This window comes from Trichechus manatus, unplaced genomic scaffold (genome assembly GCF_000243295.1).
Source record: "Trichechus manatus latirostris isolate Lorelei unplaced genomic scaffold, TriManLat1.0 scaffold00015, whole genome shotgun sequence".
Taxonomy (NCBI): domain Eukaryota; kingdom Metazoa; phylum Chordata; class Mammalia; order Sirenia; family Trichechidae; genus Trichechus; species Trichechus manatus.
In genome coordinates this window covers 19573952-19594013 of record NW_004443951.1, presented here as the reverse complement: position 1 = coordinate 19594013, position 20062 = coordinate 19573952, and the positions used below count along the sequence as shown (strand labels likewise).

The following is a 20062-nucleotide window of genomic DNA, read 5'->3' as shown; positions in this document are numbered from 1 at the left end:
CCTCTTGGTAGGCCACACACTTCATTTGCACAGTAGGCTGTATTTTCATCTGCATTGTCTATAGTCATTTCATTTGTATAGTGTATTGACCAATCCCTGCAAGGTGCATACCAATCATAGGGCAGGCTGCAGCCCATGATGAAACAAAAAGTATCAAATCACAAATTGTTTACAGATTATCAGAAAATATAACAAACCTTCTGGGGTAGAAAACTAGGGCAAGGGTAACTCCTCAGGCTTAGGGGAAAAATCTCTCGAGCTGTTTTTCCAAAGACTCAAGGCAAAAGGCCACATAAAGGAACTCATTTCACCACAGGTGTTGAATTTCATCAAATGCTTTTTCTCTATCAGTTGACATGATCATATGATTTTTTTTTTTAGTCTGTTGATATGATGGATTAGGTAGGTTTATTTTCAAGTATTGAACCAGCTTTGCATACTTGGAATAAACCCCATTTGGCCATGTTGTATAATTATTTTTACATATTATTGGATTCAATTTGCTAATATTTTGTTGAAGATATTTGCATCTATATTCATGAGCAATATTGGTCTGTAGTTTGTGTGTGTGCTGTCCTTGTCTGGTTTTGGTATCAAAGTCATACTGCCCTCATAAAATGAATTGCGAAGTGTTCTCTGCTTTTTTATAGAATTGGTGCTAATTCTTGAAATGTTTGGTATAATTCTCCAGTAAAACCACCTGGGCCTGGGAATTTCTTTTGGAAAGCTTTTTAATTACAAATTCCTTCTATTTGAATAGTATAGACCTATTTAGATGATCTATTTCATATCAGGTGAGTTTTGGTAGTTTGTTTTTGAGGAATTGGTTCATTTTATCATCTTGTTAAATTTATGTGCGTGGATAGTTGCTTTTGGCCTAACTTCCAGTTGACTAATTCTCCCTGAAGGTGTATCTAAACTACTCTTAGACTTGTCCATTGACGGGTTTACAATTATTTTTCATTTCCAAAAGTTCTAGTTGACCTTTTAAATAATTTCCCATTTTACCTGTTCCATTTTTTGTTCCCTGTGGGTATTTTTGTCTTTATTTCTTTGTAAATAGTAACCATGAACGTTTTATAGTGTATGTCTTATAATTCTAGTATCTGAAGTCTTTGACAAGCAGTTTGTTGTTTTTTACTCGTTCTGACCTATGGTACATTGTTTTGTGTGCTTTGACTACTAATCTAAATGTTGTTAGTTTGAACCTACCCAGCAACACCACAGAAGAAAGGCCTAGTGATCTGCTTTCATAGATTACAGCCAAGAAAACCCTATGAAACAATTCTACTCTAATATATGGGGCTGCCACAAGTCGGAATCAACTCAATGGTGACAGGTTTGGTATAGTAAACTGACAGAGTAGAACTGCTCCACAGGGTTTTCTTGGCTGTAATCTTTCTCCTGCAGAGCTGCTGGGTGGGTTCAAACCACCAACATTTAGGTTAGTAGTCGAGCGCTTAACCATTTGCACCACCAGGGCTCCTTTTATGAATGGTAGAGGTAGGATTTTTAAAAAAGTTTTATTGAGATATAATTCACATACCATAAAATTCACCCATTTAAAGTGTACTAAATTATTTTTAGTATATTCACAGGATTGTGCAAGCATCACCACAATCTAATTTTAGAACATTTTTGTTCTCACTAAAAGAAGCCCTGTACCCATTAGCGGTCAATCACCAAACATGAGCAAATATGCTCAAACACATGTTGTACATCTTTTCAGAGGCAGGGTTTTGAGCCAGGTAGTTCTGGCTCATTTGTGCTCTTTAGAGTAAATGTGAATAATCATTGTCTTTTCTTAATTGTTTCCCATTTGCTAGATTTAGTGGAAACTTTACCCAAGAGACCAAATGAAGTTTTCAATTCGAAACTTTAATTTAAATTGAGTAGCTTTTTCACTTGATATAAACCCACATCCCCAGGAACATTGTGGACTCAGAACATTATTTCATAAGCAGGCATTGCTGGTATGTTGTTGGGTGTCACATTTAGGCTCTCATTAACGTATCATTTCATGCTTCAGATCCATAACTAATTTCCACAAAGGGGAGGATGTTAAAAAATATAACCATCTGTGCACCATATCAAATGATAATCAACCTGAAATACATGTAAGTTCTAAGCTTTTTAAAACCACGTTATATCGTATACTGGCATACACAATACAAAATTTTTAAAAATCTTATCTGAACTGTTTTCTTCTTTCACTTTAGTATCACCAGGACACAATAAAAGTACTTGAAAGTTACATCACCCGTTGGACTTAATGAGCTGTCCGTTGTCAATGTCAGAAAGAGGGAACTAGATGACTAGCAGGCTTCATGGTAAAATCTGAAGATTGTCCCATACCTCAGCAGAACTGTGGACTACCACAGGAAACTTGGCAGAGGGGTGCATAAGGAACGGGCTGTTTTGCCGTTAGCTTGGTTTTAACAGCAATGATTTGCAAATAAGCCAGCTAGGATGGAGAGAAGGTTTAGAAGGAAGAAGTTGCGAATAGCTAAAGATGAACAGGAGTTTCTAAACAATGAATTAACTCAAGAAGCCTTAGGATTGTGTCAGCTTCAAAAGGGAAGGCTGCTGGTGATATATGGCTTTGAAGATGGGAGGTGTCTTACCTTCGACCCTCTTCTTCTTCCAAAAAAGGAGGAGGAGGGGAAAAACACCTTTCTAGATGTTTGCCATAAAGAATCTCTTAATCCAGGAAGATATTCCTCCACTAAAGCAAAAGCTTATTATGCAATTGGGAGCTCTTACTGAAAGATGTAGGCAAAGCGGTCATGTATCGCAGTACCCACCAGGATGGTGTTTGCAGCAAAGTCCAAGGCCACCAGGAAGTAGCTGTAATAGCACAAACTGAACAAGGAAGCCCTGGAGGGAGATGCTAGGTAGAAAAATTCATCAAAACTGTATCTACTTTTTAGATATGCACCTATGTAACGTGATCTCTGGCACATATAGCAGTTATAGTGGTCAATGTAGAGCAAAATGGGAGGGGAAATGCTAATTGCTCTTACATTGTTGTACCTTCCCTTCATCTTACAACTAATTGACCTTACTAAGTGTTCGTTCTTCAAAGGAGACCTCTTAAGTTCACTCATTAGTCAGCTGTCCCTCTCCACACTAGTCAATATTTAGCCATGAGTACATATGGGCATATGAGACCGTAATGTAAAAACAACGAAAAGAAGATAATCTACAGTTATCATAAGTTTCCACAGATGAGGAACAGTTAGTAGCAGCTCTGATTGAGTTACATCATCTCTTCTTTCTCCTCCCTTCTGCCACCACCTGAGGGTGAAACGGAAGGGACAAGGATAAGCTGGTATGAGGCCAACCATGTAGAACCTGCCCCAAGCTCTGACTCTTCTGGGAAGGAAAAATTCTTAATTCCCAATTCAGAAAGCACTGCTGCTTCAACATGACCAACACTCACTCACTCACTCACCTAGACTGAAAGATCTGGATTTCAGTGTAGGTGTCAGTTCTAACTTCACAATTCCTGGTCTCTCCTCATGAGATACTATATAAGCACGTATTTTTACCTCAAAAATATTGTTATAAAGACTCCTTTAGCAACAAAGAGATCGATTAACATAAGGTCCTCTATGCTAGGAAAGTACTACCCTTCGAAATGGGGCTATATTTACAAATTTTATTATGTTTCCCAAAAATACATATAAATGAAAACCTGCTCTTTAAAGCAGGGAGGCCTTGGCCTATAATGTAGTATTAGATTTACATCACAAAACATTCTCATATGAAAATCAGTATGCAGCTCTTTCACACAAATTTATATACAGACACACAAAATACATATGTAAGTAGATAATACTTTTCTACTTACACATATTCCTGTGGTAGAAATTTAGGAAACTGGGCAATTTCCCTGCTTTACAGCCTCAGGAAGGTAAATACAACCTCTCTGAACATTTTTTTCAAAGATGAAACATGTATAGTACACAAGCTCTTTTGAACATATACACATGTTGTTAGGATTGAGCAAGGACCCTGCCACTTAAGTGACACTGTACTTCTCAAAGAAAAAAGAAAAAAAAAAAAGATTAACATTTGAATAAAAATTCAAAGTTGGAGAACAAATAAAATGATCAAACTGTTATGTACATGCTCCATGGAGGAATCAGGAATCCTCGTACAGGGAACAGACCCATGACCCATTTCAGCCTCTCGTGACATTAAATCAGCACCTGCTGGCAGTAGTCATGATCTTCCTGTCCAGTCATATGCTTAAGCGGGCTCCATAAAGCAGCTGTTTAAGTGAAACAGTCTGTAATGAGGTCGTGTGGTAAATTCCCATCCCAAAAAAACTAAATGCAAAATCAACTTCTATGACTCAAGAGCTCAACCAGGTCAAAGCTTTGGTATATAGTGGAGGCTGTTTGGGTGATAACCAAAGCTTCAGGAGTTTGCTCCCAAAACAAAACAAAAACAAAACCTGGTCCACAAAGCTTAACAACTATATAAATAAAGTAACTGTACAAAGAGAACAAGCCACAATTTCCCCTTTAACCAAGGGTTTATAGTTTCCTAGGCAGCAGTTTCAAAAGCACCAACTAAAACCACAATGCTTCTACTAAAACACGATGTGTTGTGATTGGTGAGACTGTTCTGAAAACAAATGCCCACAGGCATGGATGTGGCTGATGTGCCACAGAAAAAAGTTCAACCAAACATAAGTCAGTTTTCTTAAATTGGAACATAAGCTGGTCAGCAACAGAGGAAAGACTTAAGGCAATAAGAGGCATTACAGAGAGCACCATGGTGCTCTTTGAGTCAATCTCAAAGCCTTCCAAGAAGGAAAAGGTCTCTCAATAGTTTGAGTCATTTCTTAGTTTGCTAGCTGTCGGACACTTCCTCCTCCTCTTCATCATCTTCATCTTCTTTCCTGTCTACTTCAGAAGTGTCGGAGGACTCATGAAGCAAGACATACTCTCTGCTACTGAACCCAAATTTAAGCACATCCTTTTCCTTCAGTTCATAATAACGCTGTGGCTCAATGCGCTTGTTGTTTAAGAAGGTTCCGTTGCCTGAGCCAAGGTCAATGATGTAGGGCTTCACCCTGCGGCCAACTGTTCCATCAGCACGGGTATACTCCACCAGCCTAGCAGAGATAAAGGAGAGCATATCAGCAAAATCCTGCCTCAGATCACCCAGCTTCTCTAAAGTTCTTTGTTAACACAGCCTAGATGACGTAATAACCTGGCTTGAACACAGTTTAAGTTAAAATTCTAGGAAATCAAGGAAAAAGAATAGCCTTGGATCAGTAAGTTGAAAGGCAGTTTAGATATACTTAGTACAAAAGGTGAGACCTGGCCACTGGGGGGCAAAAATCCATTGCAGATAAAAAGGTTGAAATGCAGAATCAAAACCAGACCTCAGAGTTCTGATCTGAAGCCAAGGCCTCTTGCCGTGGTTAACAAAATACACTTTTTGTGTTTCTTATAATCAATTTTCACCTATGCCTCAACATATTTTAGGTCCGATCCAAATGAGAAAACACAGTGGACTTAAAGACTTCAGAGTCAAAGGAGCTGGATTTGAGACAGAGTTCCACTATGGTGATTAGGCAAGTCACTTGTCTTTACTAAGCTTCAGTTTTCTCATCTGTCAAATGGGTATATTAATACCTGTCCTATCCACTTCACAGGTCTGTTGCGAGGATCAAATAATAGCTGTACTATGCAAACTATCAAGATTCAGATTCAGCTAACACATATGCCAGGCGTTTTTAGTTACATTCCCATTTAACCCTCATAACAGCCCTGTGAGGTAGGTAGAAACTGAGGCCCAGAGAGTGGCTTGTCCGAGGTCATATACCGTAAGTGGCAGTGGCAGGAGTCAAAATCTGGGTTTCTAAGAGCAAGTCCAATGCTCTTATACAAGTGTAAGGGATTATTCAAAGAACATTCAACTAGATTAATAACAGTCAAGATTAACATCAGATATGTGAGGTCTGGTATTCTCCTGCATATAGATATACACAAATCTTAGTAATCCTGAGACACTCAGCTTCTGCTAGCATTTCGGTTTCTTTCTGCAAATGTATACTTACCGATACTGAAATACTGCATGCTGCTTGGAACAAGAGGGATGGTCAATAGGAATATCAGCGATCCGGCGGTGTCGTCCCAGGAGGTAGGCACTCTGTCGATGGATGTACATGACTGGGAGCACCTCATCATTCTTAAAAGGGTAGAGACGCCATCGTTTCTTTGGGATACGTGCTTCTGGGGGCTCGCTGTATTTAATGACTACACCCCGGAAGGTGTTGGTGTCCTCAAGAAGTGCCCCAGAGAGTTCAAAGCTTGGCTTTTCTTTAACGGGAACCTCTTTTTCTTTATTGTTGCCACCAGGTCGAGGAACCAACTCCTGAGAGTCATTATCATTGCCACTGACTTCGTTCTTCTGGCGATGCTCCCGTCGTCTAGCATTATAAAATTCCCTCTCTGCTTCCTGAGCCTGCAAGTTCTGAATGTCTCGATCCCGTCCCTGAGCCTGGCCACTCCCAGGCCTTTCGTTAGAGGTCCTCCTCTGGTGGGAATGGACTCGGTGTCTCTCTCGGTCACTGTTCCTAGCTCGCCTGTGTTCCTGTTCTGATGGTTCCCGATGCTGCCGATCCTCCCGTCCCTTCCGGGGATGATCTTCACGTTCCTAAAATTCAAACAGATTCAGTCAATCAAAGGCAACCCACAATCTATTAACAAGTTACACCCAAAAGTTCATTTGTGATTTGGACTTTGGCATTCAAAACAAAATTGCCCACAGAAATAGGTTATCTGTAGTGGTTATGTCCCTTGCCAGGCCACAAAGACCATGTATCCCATGATGCTATTCAACTACAGCTCTAACAGTACAAGCCCATGTTCAGAGTCCTAAAAACAAGGGATTATTTGGTACAGAAAAGAGAAAGAAAAATAATTCCTTCCCTTCCAGAACAAAGGCAGCTTTAGGCACACTGAAAGGGAAGACTATATAGAAAATAGAATTAACAGAGTTAAATAGTCATGTATAACTATGTGAAAGGGAAAAAAAATCTAGCTTTCCTTTATGCCAACAATGAAAATGTAATATTTTAAAAGATCCCACTTCAACGGTAACAAAAATTATTAAATACCTAGGAATAAACTTAAGAAATATGCAAAACATTTAAGAAAACTGTAAAAATTTACTAATAGACATTTTTTAAAGACTTAAAGACATGGAGGTATGCTTACCCTCAACAATAACCAAAGCATCAATTTTAAAAGAAATACAAATTTTCTCTTCTCAAAGTAACAAAATTTAAAAGAGCAATAATATATAGTGTCAAAGAAGGTAGAGGAAAATGTATATTCTCAGCCACTGCTGGTGCAGGTGTAAATTGGTATAGCCTATTTGGGGCAATTTGGCAGTATTTAATAAAAATTTAATGAACCAGTAATCCCACTTACAGGAATCTAGCCTATAGATACACTGGCAGAAATTCACAAAGATATGTGTTCAATATGATGTTTACTGCAATCTTGTTTGTAATAACAAAACTGGAAACAACCTAAGGTCCCTTTAATAGTAGAATGGTTAAATAAATTATTGTGTATTTATACAAAAGGATACTTCATAGCCATTAAAAAGAATGAGATGACAAAAAGTTATCCAAAATAAATGGTTAAGCAGAAAGAAGAAAGGAGAGGGGAGCAAGCTTCACAATACATACAAAAATTCCTACCTTTACCAATAAGGCAAACCAGATACTCTGAGGGGTCTCCCCACTATAATTCAACTAAACAGTAGATAAAACATTTAATTTTTAAATGTACTGTTGGGCTCACAGAAAGCAAAACAAGTCTCTAAGGGGAAAAAAAGATAAACTAAACATGAGCTCAAAATCAAAGATCACTAGACACATAAGAAAACAAGCCACTGTGAGTGAGAGGCAGCAGACACAGCTCCTTTTGATTTAGATCCCCGAGGGCTTCAGACACTGGGTCTAAGATACAGAATAAGAACATCTGTGTATAAAAATGTTTAGACATAAAGGTTAAAAATTTAACAGCAAGCAACAAGAGATGACAAAACAACCAGACACTACAGGACCAGGGAGACAGACACCCTGACAAAAGTACACATCATCATCTATGAAATATGTTTATGCTTGGAGGGGAGAAAAAACAAAAAACCTGAATCTGACCAAGACTCTAGATCTGTCTATCAATTTATAGGAAATACGAGGGCCAGAGAATATGTTAAATAATTCCACAGGGATGCAAGCTACAAATAAATTGTAAGGAAAAAGAAAGGAAACAGGAATCTACAGATAAAAAGACTTAAGAGAAGCATCAGCCAATTGCAATGTGTAAACCTTATTTTGATCCTGACTTGAAAAGATAAATTTATATAAAAATTACAAGCCAATCACAGAATTCAGAACACTGACTAGATATTTAATGATTTTAGGGAATCATTACTAAAAACTTAGGTGGGATAATGGATTTGTGGCTATGTTTTTAAAAATAATCCTTAAAAGAGATAAATGTGCTGAAAATGAAATACGTCTTGGATTTGCTTCAAAATAATCTGGCGGGAGGAGGGAAGATAATTATGTAAAGAAAAAAAGCCAGCTTTCCCTTATGCCAACAATGAAAATGTAATAATTTTAAAAGATCCCACCTCAACAGTAACAAAAATTACCATCTCCCCCTTCTTCCTACCATACACAGGGGTTAAGAGGGGGCCTGCTTGCTTGGAGTAAGACCCCATTTCTCTAAACTTTCTTGCCTCAAAGACTACAGTGTTGTCAAAAGGGAATCTCAGACACCCACCTCTCCCTACCCCAAAACATTTTCAAGCTTGCCACCACTATCTGTCTTGAGTCCACCAGGACTAATCTCATTATGCCCTTTATCCCTGATTAAATGAATCACCACAAGAAGCCAGACTCCAGGTCAACACCCCTACCTCTCTGTGTTCTAATCCCCATAAGGCTCTGTACATCCACTATTCTGTCCCCACCCTTTTTCAACTTCTGTAACCATTTTCCATGCTCTCTGCAGTTGGAAGTTCAGCAAAATATAACCCTCAGCCTTTCCCCTGATAGTTTAATCAACTTTGCACCAACAGAACCCCCGACTCTGCCCTGATGACACTGCTTCCCTGAAGCGCTCTGAAATGGTAGCTGTTTTCCCCACAGCTCCCCTACCCCTATCCTTGGGCCTGGACATGAGGCAGGTCTCCTCCCTGCTTCTCACAGCCAATTCTAAAATACTCCCCAAGCCTACTTTCTCCCTAAAAATCTACCTTTGAATTCATATAAGACTATCATCACCCACTACTCTCATTAATGCTGTCATCTAACAACCCTAAAATCATTCCCTGTCATTTCTTGCCAATTTTACTTCTAACTCAAGCCACTCTCTCTTGGTGATTTCAGTAGCACAGAGGAGGTCCTTCCAACACGCTGGCCTCTCTGTCCTTTGAGTTCCTCTCTCCCAAACATGTTATTTGTCCTCCTTCCACCTCATCTACCTACTCCCATGGCTTTGCATACATAAACGTTTTCACTACCAATAACTGCAAATCCTCTATAATCTCAATTTCAATCAACCCTCTTTCTGATCACCATTTATCTTCTAGCTCATATTTTACTCCAACTCCTATAATCCTTCTACTCAATAAGCCATCCAATTCTTTGATCCTACCACCTTTACACAGTCCCTACTCTCTTGTCTAACTCTCTTCCCCTCTTGTCTAACTCAAATTCCATGGGCAAGCAGTATGAACTCTCCTTTGTACCCACATTCAAATCCCTTATCCCTGTCATTCTGTTACACTTGCTTGGCAAAACCACAACCTGCAACAAGCAGCTGAATATAGGTGAAGAAAAGCACAAACCATTCTGACCGGTCCCACCTTAAATGGATGACCATAAGTCTCCTTAACGATGTCCACCAATCACCCTACATTCACTCACCCACTCTCCCAGATAACTGTTTCAGCCCTTCTCTCTCCTCAAACCTCCAACACGGTCATCCTCCTCCTCCCTAACACAGTCAGAGGATCTTCCACATCCACCCACCTACCAATATCTGCACCTGTATACTCTGCCTTTCCTTCCTGTGACCATAAAAGAACTATCTGTGCTTCTGTCTAAAGCTAGTTCCGACACCTGGGAACTTGATTCCATACCCTCACTGAGAATATTATTCTAGCTAATTCTCCCCTCTCTCCTCCACAATCTATTTCCCCCTCCTCTACTGGATCACTCCCACCAGCACAGCAACATACTCGTCTCTAGATCCCACTTCCCATGTCAGCTTCTACCCCATCTCTTTACTCTCTTTATGCAGTAAATCTCCTCAGGAGTTTTTTTTTTTTTTAAATCATTGTCTCCAATTCCTTCCCTCCCTTTCTTCTTTCCCTTTCATCAGGTTTTCACCCCAATGTTGTTGTTATTTGCCATTGAGTTGATTCCAACTCTTGGTAACCCCATGTGTGCAGAATAGAACTGCTCCACAGGGTTTTGAAGGGCTTTCATAAGCAGATCACCAGGCCTTTCGGTGGGTTCAAACCTCCAACCTTTTGGCTAGTAGTCAAGCTTAAATATTTGAGACACCCAGGGAGACTCCTATACTCCATTAAAATTGCTGGTTAAGGTCACCAATGACCGCCACTTTGCTAAATCCAATGACAAGTTCTCAGTCTTCATTTTACTTAACTAGCAGCAGCATCTGACAGAGTCAATCATTCTGTTCTCAACACAATTCCTTCTCTTGGCTTTCAAGTCACCAGACTCTTGCTTTTCCTTCTCCCCAGTCTCCTTTACTGATTGCCCCTCTTCTCCCTGATTTCTCTGCCCTGGGTTCAGTCCTAGTTCTGCTCATCTTTTATCGATACTCATTTCCTTTGTTATTTATCTAATCCCCAATGCTTTAAATATATCTAAATGTAGATAAGGCCCAGATGTTTATCTCTAGCCCAGATGTCTCTCCCGAATGCCGCTGCCCACTCAACATTTCCACTTGGGTATCTAACAGACATCTCAAACTTAATATGTCCAAAACAACCTTAAAAAAAAAAATCAATTTTACAGAGGTATAAGTTACATACAGCAAAATGTACTCATTTTAAGTATATTTTGATGAGTTTTGACAAATTTATACAACCAGAGAACCACAACCACGTCAAGACATAGAACATTTCCATCACTCCAAGACTAAAAGTGAACTTATAAACATCCCCCTAGAATCTATTCTTCCCACATACTTTTCCCATCTCAGTTAATGGCAACTCTGCCTGCCCAGTTGCTCAGGCTCAAAACTTTAGAGAAAATCCTTCCGTTTCACACCTATAACCAAATTCTAAACTTACAAGTATATACCATGCAAAATTAATAAACTATACGTAGAAAATTACATAATCAGATAACCCAAAATAATCAAAATTTCAATATATGCCCTCAATTATTTGTAAGTCAAGTAGTGTAAGATATATAATACGGTTCCTTTTTTAAATTAAAAACTTGTGCATGGAACACACATACACCCTATACCAAAACATCAAGGAAAAAGGCGGACGTAAGTATAAAAGCAGCCTGAAGTATAAACATCAAATTATTATAATAGTTACCTTGGGGAGTGAGGTTTTTTTTTGGGGGGGGGGGAATAGAAGTGCAATTTTGGGGATAATGAGAGGGATAACCATATACTTCATACACCATATCCTCATTTTTAAAAATTTTACATACTTCTATGTTATTACAATGAGCACATAATAATTTTAAATTTAAAATGGTGGCTTAGGGGTAAAGAGGAGGGTACCTGCAAGTACAAGGCATGTTAAAGTCAGAGGTTGTGTGCATTCCTATTTGAGATTAACCCACAGGAAGGAAAGGCAGAGTATACGGGTACAGATATTGGTAGGTGAGTGGATGTGGAAGATCCTCTGACTGAGTTAGGAAGGAGGAGGACGAACGTGTTGGAAGTTTGAGCATTGTGCCAGAAGTTTTAGCCCATGCAATAAGGCAAGAAAAGAAAAGAAAAGAAAAAAAAAAAACGCATACAGATAGAAAGGAAGAAATAAAACTGTCCCTATTTGCAGATGACATGATTGTCTAAGTGGAAACCCCCAGTAACCTACAAAAAGACTCCTAGAATAAATGAGTTCAGTAAGATCACAGGATACAAGATAAACATAAAAAAAAAAATATTTCTATATACTAACAGCGAGTACATGGACACTAAAATTGAAAACACACTACCATTTATAATCACTCAAAAAAACAACACACTGTGTTCACGGACTGGAGACTCAAAACAGTAAAATTGTCAATTTTGCCCCAAATTGATATACAGGGTTTAATGTAATTTCTATCAAAATCTCAACAAGATTTTTAAAATGAGTATCGACAAAATTGTTCTAAAATGTATATGGAAGGGCAAAGGGATTAGAATAGCTAAAGCACTACAAAAAGATGAAAAAAATAAGAAGAATCAGTCTATCCAATTTTAAGACTTATTATATCATTATAGTAATCAAAACTGTGTAGAATTGGTGAAGGGACAGACACAAAGATCAATGAGACAGTATAGAGAATGCAGAGATAAACTCACACAACTATGCCCAGTTGATATTTGACAAAGGAGCAAAAGCAACTGAACAGAGGAAAGACAGCCTTTTCAACAAATGCTGCTAGAGCAAGTGAATATCCATTGGCAACAAAAAAGAACCTTGCCTAGTCTCACACCTTATGTATGTAAAAAATGAACTCAAAATGCATCATGGATTTAAAAACATAAAACGTAAAGCTATGAAGATTATAGACATGAACACAGGAGAAAAATCTTTGGGACTCAAGCACAAGCACAAAAAGAAAAATGGATAAGCTGGACTTCATCAAAATTAAAAACTTCCGCTCTGCGAGAGACTGTTAAGAGAATGAAAAGGCAAGCTACAGCCTGGGAGAAGATATTTGCTAACTACATACCCAACGAAGGACTAGTATCCAGAATATACAAAGAACTCTCAAAACTCAATAGTTAAAATGAAAACAAAAACAAACACACACACAATTCAATTAGAAAATGGACAAAAAACATGAGAGAGATATTTCACCTCAGGAGATACAGAGTGCAAACAAGCACATGAAAAGATGTTCAACATCATTAGCCATTAGGGAAATGCAAATTAAAATCACAATGAGATATCACTACACACCTATTAGAATGGCTCAAATAAAAAACAGTGACAACACCAAATGCTGGGAAGGATGCAGAGAAATAGGATCACTCATACACTGCTGGTGGGAATGTAAAATGGTACAGCCATTCTGGAAAAAACCGGGTAGTTTCTTAAAAAATTAAACATACAAGTACCATATGACCCAGCAATTACACTCCTGTATCTGAATGTTGATACAGTATTCATAATAGCCAAAAACTGGAAACAACCCAGCTATTCTTTTTTTTTTCTTTCATAATCGGTATTTTATTGGTTGTTTTGAGGATCAGTACAGAGACATTATGAACAATCTGTACACAACTCTTAATGTACGTACCAAAAATCTAAAAAGCCATGTGTAGTTACAATTTTCTAAATTCCACCTTTAAATTTGGAGGAAATTTTCCTTAAGAGAGTATCAAGTGACCAATTATCTTCAATTGTTGATAAGCTGTTGCAACAGAAGTCCCACTAATTCACAATTTAATACCACACACACTACACACTCAAATGTTCAACCTTCCACAGCACATAACAAAACTGTGAGGAAAACTGGACTACCATGAGCAAAGATGCTACAGAACACACAGTGCTGACAAGCAGAGCCATGACGAAGGAGCAGTTTTCTTTAGGAAACAATTCTACTAAAAAACATGGAAATACAAGTAATTTTAAATGTTCACAAGACATATAAACGCATTACTGCAACTCCGAACTGCCATTAAGTATGCTTTGTATTACGGGATATAAAAATTGCCCCCCACCTATGGAATGTTACGTTGACACCCAAGACCGTCAAAAGCCCCCCACAATTCAACATCCCACTATTTTCTGGTTGTACCAAAAAATAAACAACCAGAAAATGATTTTTTACCTCTTAAAAAAAACCATTTACACTTAAAAAATGGAATGAAGTGGGATTTCCCTCTTCTTAAAAATGTTTCTAGAGCTACTAAAAAACTTGCATTTACAAAATAGTTGATAAAAATATTCCTCTGGATGGTACAAGAAGGGAGATGCAGGGACCACTGATAAGACATTGTAGACAAACATTAATCAGACTTGGCTTCTTTCTCTCATGCTTCATCAGAGACTGGACTCTCCTCGTTTTTAGTTTCTCCATTTTCTGCAGGTAAATCTTTAGCTTCCTGGCTAGCCACTTCAGCATGTTTTCCTTTTGCTCCTCTTTTCCCTTTTGTTTGCACTTTTTTATCTGAAAGATTTATCCTTTCCTGCTGCCTTTTTTGGATTCGTTTCCACTTTTGCAGGAGCAGATTTAGCTGACAACCTCGCCGATCTCCTCCTGGGCTCCTCCTTCACTGCCCCTTCAGCTGAGCTGACCTTCCTCTTGGGCATCTTGGTGGCAGGAAGGGCACGTGCCGGGTACCTGTGGGCCGCGGCGCACGGAAAGCCTTCGTGAAGCTGGGCTGCCTGGCCTCTGCTGCTCCACCCGCCCCAGATATTCTTTAATAGTTAAATAGTTAAACTGTGGTAAATCCAAAACAGAGACTACTACTCAGCAATAAAAAGGATTGAACCACTGATAGACACAACACCCTGAATCTCCAGAGAATTTTGCTGAGTAAAAACAGCCAATCCCAACTAGATAACTGGGAGCTCCTAAAAATCAAACACTTTGCTCATCAAAAGTCTTCACCAAAAGAGTCAAAAGACAACCTACAGACTGGGAAAAAACCTGGCTATGACAAATCTGATCAGGGTCTAATCTCTAAAATCTACAAGATACTGCAAAACCTCAAGAACAAAAAGATAAATAACCCAATTGAAAAATGGGCAAAGGACATGAACAGGCACTTCACCAAAGAAGACATTCAGACGAGATCGGGCGCTTTCAGGGTGGTATGGCCGTAGACCAAAGAAGACATTCAGGCAGCTAACGGATACATGAGGAAATGCTCACGATCATTAGCCACTAGAGAAGTGCAAATCAAAATTACAATGAGATACCATCTCACCCCAACGAGGCTAGCATTAATCCAAAAAACACAAAATAGTAAATGTCGGAGACGTTGTGGAGCGACTGTAACACTTATACACTGCTGGTGGGAATGTAAAATGCAACAAACACTTTGGAAATCAATTTGGCGCTTCCTTAAAAAGCTAGAAATAGAAATACCACACGATCCAGCAATCCCACTCCTTGGAATATATCCTAGAGAAATAAGAGTCATCACATGAATAGATATATGCACACTCATGTTCACTGCAGCACTGTTCACAACAGCAAAGAGATTGAAACAACGTAGGTGCCCATCAATGGATGAATGGATAAACAAATTATGCTATATTCACACGATGGAATACTATGCAACAATAAAGAACAATGATGAATCTGCGAAATATTTCATAACATGGATGAATCTGGAAGGTATTATACTGAGCAAATGTAGTCAGTCACAAAAGGACAAAGATTGTATAAGACCACTATTATAAGAATTCAAGAAAAGGTTTAAACACAGAAGAAAACATTCTTTGATGGCTACAAGGGTGGGGACGGGGGGAGAGGGGTATTCATTAACTAGATAGCAGACAAGAATTATCTTACGTGAACAGAAGGACAACATACACTACAGGGGAAGTCAGGACAACTGGACTAAATCAAAAGCTAAGAGGTTTCCTGAATACAACCAAACACTTCGAGGGACAGAGTAACAGGAGCCGGGGTCTGGGGACCATAGTTTCGGGGGACATCTAGGTCAATTGGCATAATAAAGTTTATTAAGAAAATGTTCTGTATCCCACTTTCGTGAGTGGCGTCCGGTGTCTTAAAAGCTAGCAAGCGGCCATCTAAGAGGCATCAATTGGTCCCAACTCACCTGGAGTAAAGGAGAACAAAGAACACCAAAGACACAAGGAAAATATTAGCCCAGGAGACAGAAATGGCCACATAAACCCGAGACTTCATCAGCCTGAGACCAGAAGAGCTAGATGGTGCCCGGCTACCACCAATGACCACACTGACAAGGAACACAACAGAGTCCATGATGGAGCAGGAGAAAAGTGGGGTGCAGAACTCATATTCTAGTAAAAAGACCAGACTCAATGGTTTGACTGAGACTGGAGGGACCCCGGAAGACATGGCCTCCAGACTCTCTGTTGGCCCAGAACTAAAACCATTCCCGAGGCCAACTCTTCAGACAAAGATTAGACTGGACCATGGGACGTAAAATGATACTTATGAAGAGTGTGCTTCTTAGCTCAAGTAGATACATGAGACTAAATGGGCAGCTCCTGTCCAGAGGCGAGATGAGAAGAAGAAAGGGACAGGGGCTGGCTGAACGGACACAGGAAATCTGGGATGTCACAGTATAGGGAAAGCAATTAGGGTCACATAACAATGTGTGTATAAATTTTTGCACGAGAAACTAACCTGAATTGTAAATTTCACTTAAGCACAATTGAAAAAAAAAGCCAATGCCAAAGGATCACATACTGTATGATTCCATTCATATAACATTCTTGAAATGACAAAATTATAGAAATGAAGAACAAATTAGTAGTTGCCAGGAGCAAGGAGGGAGGGAAATGGGTGTGGCTATAAATGGGTAACACAAGGACCCTTGTGGTGATGGAAACATTCTGTATCTTGACTATATCAATATTATGGCTCTAATAACGTACTATAGTTCTGCAAGACGTTACCACTGGGGGAAATAGTGGTATTATTTCTTACAAATGCTTGTGAATACATGATTATCTCAAAATAAAAAGGCTAAGTTTAAAAAAAGATTCTCACTTCCCCCGGTTTTTAGGAAAGCTCTTTGCAGCTGCAGGTGAATATACACAAATATACACACTTTAACTATGATGGGAAGAAGCGAAAGATTTGGACCTAGTACCAAAACACCCCAATCCAACGTACCTGCTTCACTTTGACTGCTGAGTGGTGAGGACTTCTGCTTCTCTTACTCCGTGGAGACTTGCTTCTTCTCCCTGAGGACTTGCTTTTCTTTCTGGCTGGGGACCTTTTCAGAGCATGGTACACTCAGGATTTTATCTCAACATCCCTTCCCCCATATAAATTAGCTTCAAGGATCAGGCTTGCCTACCAACAGAAACACCACACCTGTGAAGCAGTCTACTAATGACAGAAACTAGGAGTCAGAAGCTTCACTTTCCTAGCCCTAACATCTCCCTTGAGTTCCAGATCGACATATATAACTGCCTACTGGACTTTCTCAATTACATAACAAAAGTCTTGACTCCCAACCCCTTGACCTTTCCTCTCCCAATCCTTGCCATTTTGGTAACTGGCACTATCCAGTCTCTTTTTCAAACCAAAAACCTAGAAGTCACCCTTGATTCTTTCTTCCCTCACCATCAATACCTCCCCCTCCACTATACACACACAATTACATTCAACCCATCAGCAAGCCCTGAGGCTCTATCTCCTCTCCCTCCCCCCACCACATTCCTATCACCCTCCTTTTTGATCACTACACTCCATCCACATTGTGCTTTTTTCGATGTCTAAAACAATCATTGCACATGTTGTTTCTTCTGCCTGGATTGTTACAAGGCTGGATTATTCTCTTTGTTCAGGTCTCAGCTCAAATGGCATCTCTTCAGAGAAGCCTTCTCCCACTTTTTTCCAATCTCTCACTATCGTATTACTGTACTGTTTTAACCTACCCCTAATACTTATTACTAACTGAAACTATTTTATTTATTTGTTTGTTATTGTCAGTTCCAGAGCTAGAACACATAAATTCCATGAGAGTAAAGACCATTTATCTTGTTCACCCTTGTGGCCCCCATAGCTAGAACAGTCTTTGGCACATAAATAACAACAACCCATTGCTGTCGAGTCGATTCTGACTCGTAGCGACCCTACCGGACAGAAAAGAACTGCCCCATAGAATTTTCAAGGCTGTAATCTTTATGGAAGCAGGGTGCCACATCTTTCTCCTGTGGAGCTGCTGGTGGGCTGACCTTTTGGTTAGCAGCCGACCTCTTAACCACTGTGCCTGCCACCAGGGCTCCTTCTCTGGCACACGTTGCTGCTGCTGTTAGGTGCCACTGAGTTGGTTCTGGCTCACGGTGACCCTATGTACAACAGAATGAAACATTGCCTGGTCCTGCACCATCCTCACAATTGTTGCTATGTTTGAGCCCCTTGTTGAAAGTCTTTCTCTTTTTCCCCTGACCCTCTACTTTACCAAGCATGATGTCCTTCTCCAGGGACTGGTCCCTCCTGATAACATGTCTAAAGTACATGAAACAAAGTTTCACCATCCTCACTTTCAAGGAGCACTCTGGCTGTACTTCTTCCAAGACAGACAACTGTCCAAGACAGTTATTGGTTCGAGGAAAAGGCTGGATAGTACCAGTTACCGAGACAGCACATAGTACGTGCTAAATAATGTTGAACGAATGAATAAATCAATGAGTCTACCAAGAGATAAAATTTTTTCAGAGTTTCTATCAGGTAGATTTCCTAGGCCCTCCTAGTGGACACCTTTTGGGGCAGGTACATAACTGGAAAGAGAACGCCCAAACCTGGCTTAGCAGCCAAACGGGGAAAATCTTTCATTTTAATTGAACAAACGATTAACGGTATCGGATAGGCCATACCCTGCTAGATGCTAGGGACACAGAGATGAAGGGGCGGAACTCTGCCCACTAGGGCTTAACGCCCAGCTATAAAGCAATTAGAGGTCCCGGAGTAAACCTTTGGAAACCCTGGTGGCGTAGTGGTTAAGACTTCGGCTGCTAACCAAAAGATTAGCAGTTCGAATCCACCAGGCGCTCCTTGGAAACCCTATGGAGCAGTTCTATTCTGCGCTATGTTCTACTCTGCGCTATAAGGTCGCTATGAGTCGGAAGACTCGACCGCAATGAGGGTGTTTTTTTTTTTTTTTTTTTTTGGAATAAACCTGTAAGCGTCACTACCACCGCGTCCAGCATAAAGTCCAAACTGCTGAGTCCAGCATCCAAGATCTGTTTCTGACACTAGCCTGTTCTTCCATCTCAATGAGCAGACCCAAGATCCATCCCAGGCTGCTCCCCACTTACCGGCTGCTTCCGCGGCTTCGGTTCCCGCGGTGACCAGGGCGGCCCGGCTCGCCAGCCGGCGAGGACGGGCTATGGCCGGAGGAGTCGGGGCGGCGGTGTGAAGGAGGGACGGTTTCAGGGCTGAGGCGCTCCTGCTTCACCACCACCGTCGCCGCCGCCACCATGTCCCCGTCTCGGTGCCTTCGCCGGCTTCCCCGTTCCTGCTCGCTCTTCACCTCCTTCATCCCGCGATCCTGGCTGACGAAAAGAACAGATCCTCTCACCTCCGCTCGCTGAAGGAACTGATGCAGCTGACCCGCGGATTTCCGCTTCCGGGTTACACGCTCTCCCAGAAACCCTCGCGGCGGAAGGGCTGAGCACGTACGTGACAGCCGCTCCCTAGTGGGTGGAGCCGTAGTGACTGGCTCGGAAGGCGGGAGTTTTAAGTTTCAAAAATAAGTATCTGGGAAAAGCTGCACTCTCATGGCTGGTGCCACGTTATTAATCATTACAAAACACAGATACGACCTAAATGTCCAGCAGTAGGGAATTGTTTAGCTAATTGATGGCATGTTACATCGCCATTAGCAGTGCTATTTACAAACTCTATACGGCAAATGGGGACCTGGTGGCGCAGTGGTTAAGAAGTCGGCTACTAAACAAACGGTCAGCAGTTCGAATCCACCAGCCGCTCTTTGGTAAACTCTATGGTGCAGTTCTACTCTGTCCTATAAGGTAGCTATGAGTCGGAATCGATTCCACAGCAACAAGTTTTTTTTTTTTTTTTCCAATGGCAAATGGGAGGAAAAAAAAAAAAAACACAGACTCG

General features: G+C 40.3%; 1 protein-coding gene and 1 pseudogene across 1 annotated transcript; both read right to left on the bottom strand.

Annotated features, from left to right (window-relative positions):
* Positions 1-3647: 3647 nt before the first annotated feature.
* SNIP1 (Smad nuclear interacting protein 1) lies at positions 3648-19538 on the bottom strand. Its single transcript, XM_004371928.2, has 4 exons — positions 19255-19538; positions 17102-17204; positions 6080-6678; positions 3648-5128 (listed from the first exon to the last, which is right to left on the bottom strand). Exons 1-4 carry the CDS (start codon positions 19476-19478, stop codon positions 4864-4866), a joined length of 1191 nt encoding a protein of 396 aa, XP_004371985.1. The 5' UTR covers positions 19479-19538; the 3' UTR covers positions 3648-4863.
* LOC101361750 (non-histone chromosomal protein HMG-14-like) lies at positions 14118-14875 on the bottom strand (annotated as a pseudogene).
* Positions 19539-20062: the final 524 nt, after the last annotated feature.

Excerpts from the sequence above, each read along its gene's own strand:
- SNIP1 (XM_004371928.2), bottom strand. The coding sequence starts at position 19,478 with ATGAAGGAGGTGAAGAGCGAGCAGGAACGGGGAAGCCGGCGAAGGCAC. Across the intron at positions 17,205-19,254 it reads CGAAGCCGCGGAAGCAGCCG|GTCCCCAGCCAGAAAGAAAA; the intron begins GTAAGTGGGGAG and ends TGCTCTGAAAAG. Across the intron at positions 5,129-6,079 it reads CATGCAGTATTTCAGTATCG|GCTGGTGGAGTATACCCGTG; the intron begins GTAAGTATACAT and ends TATCTCTGCTAG.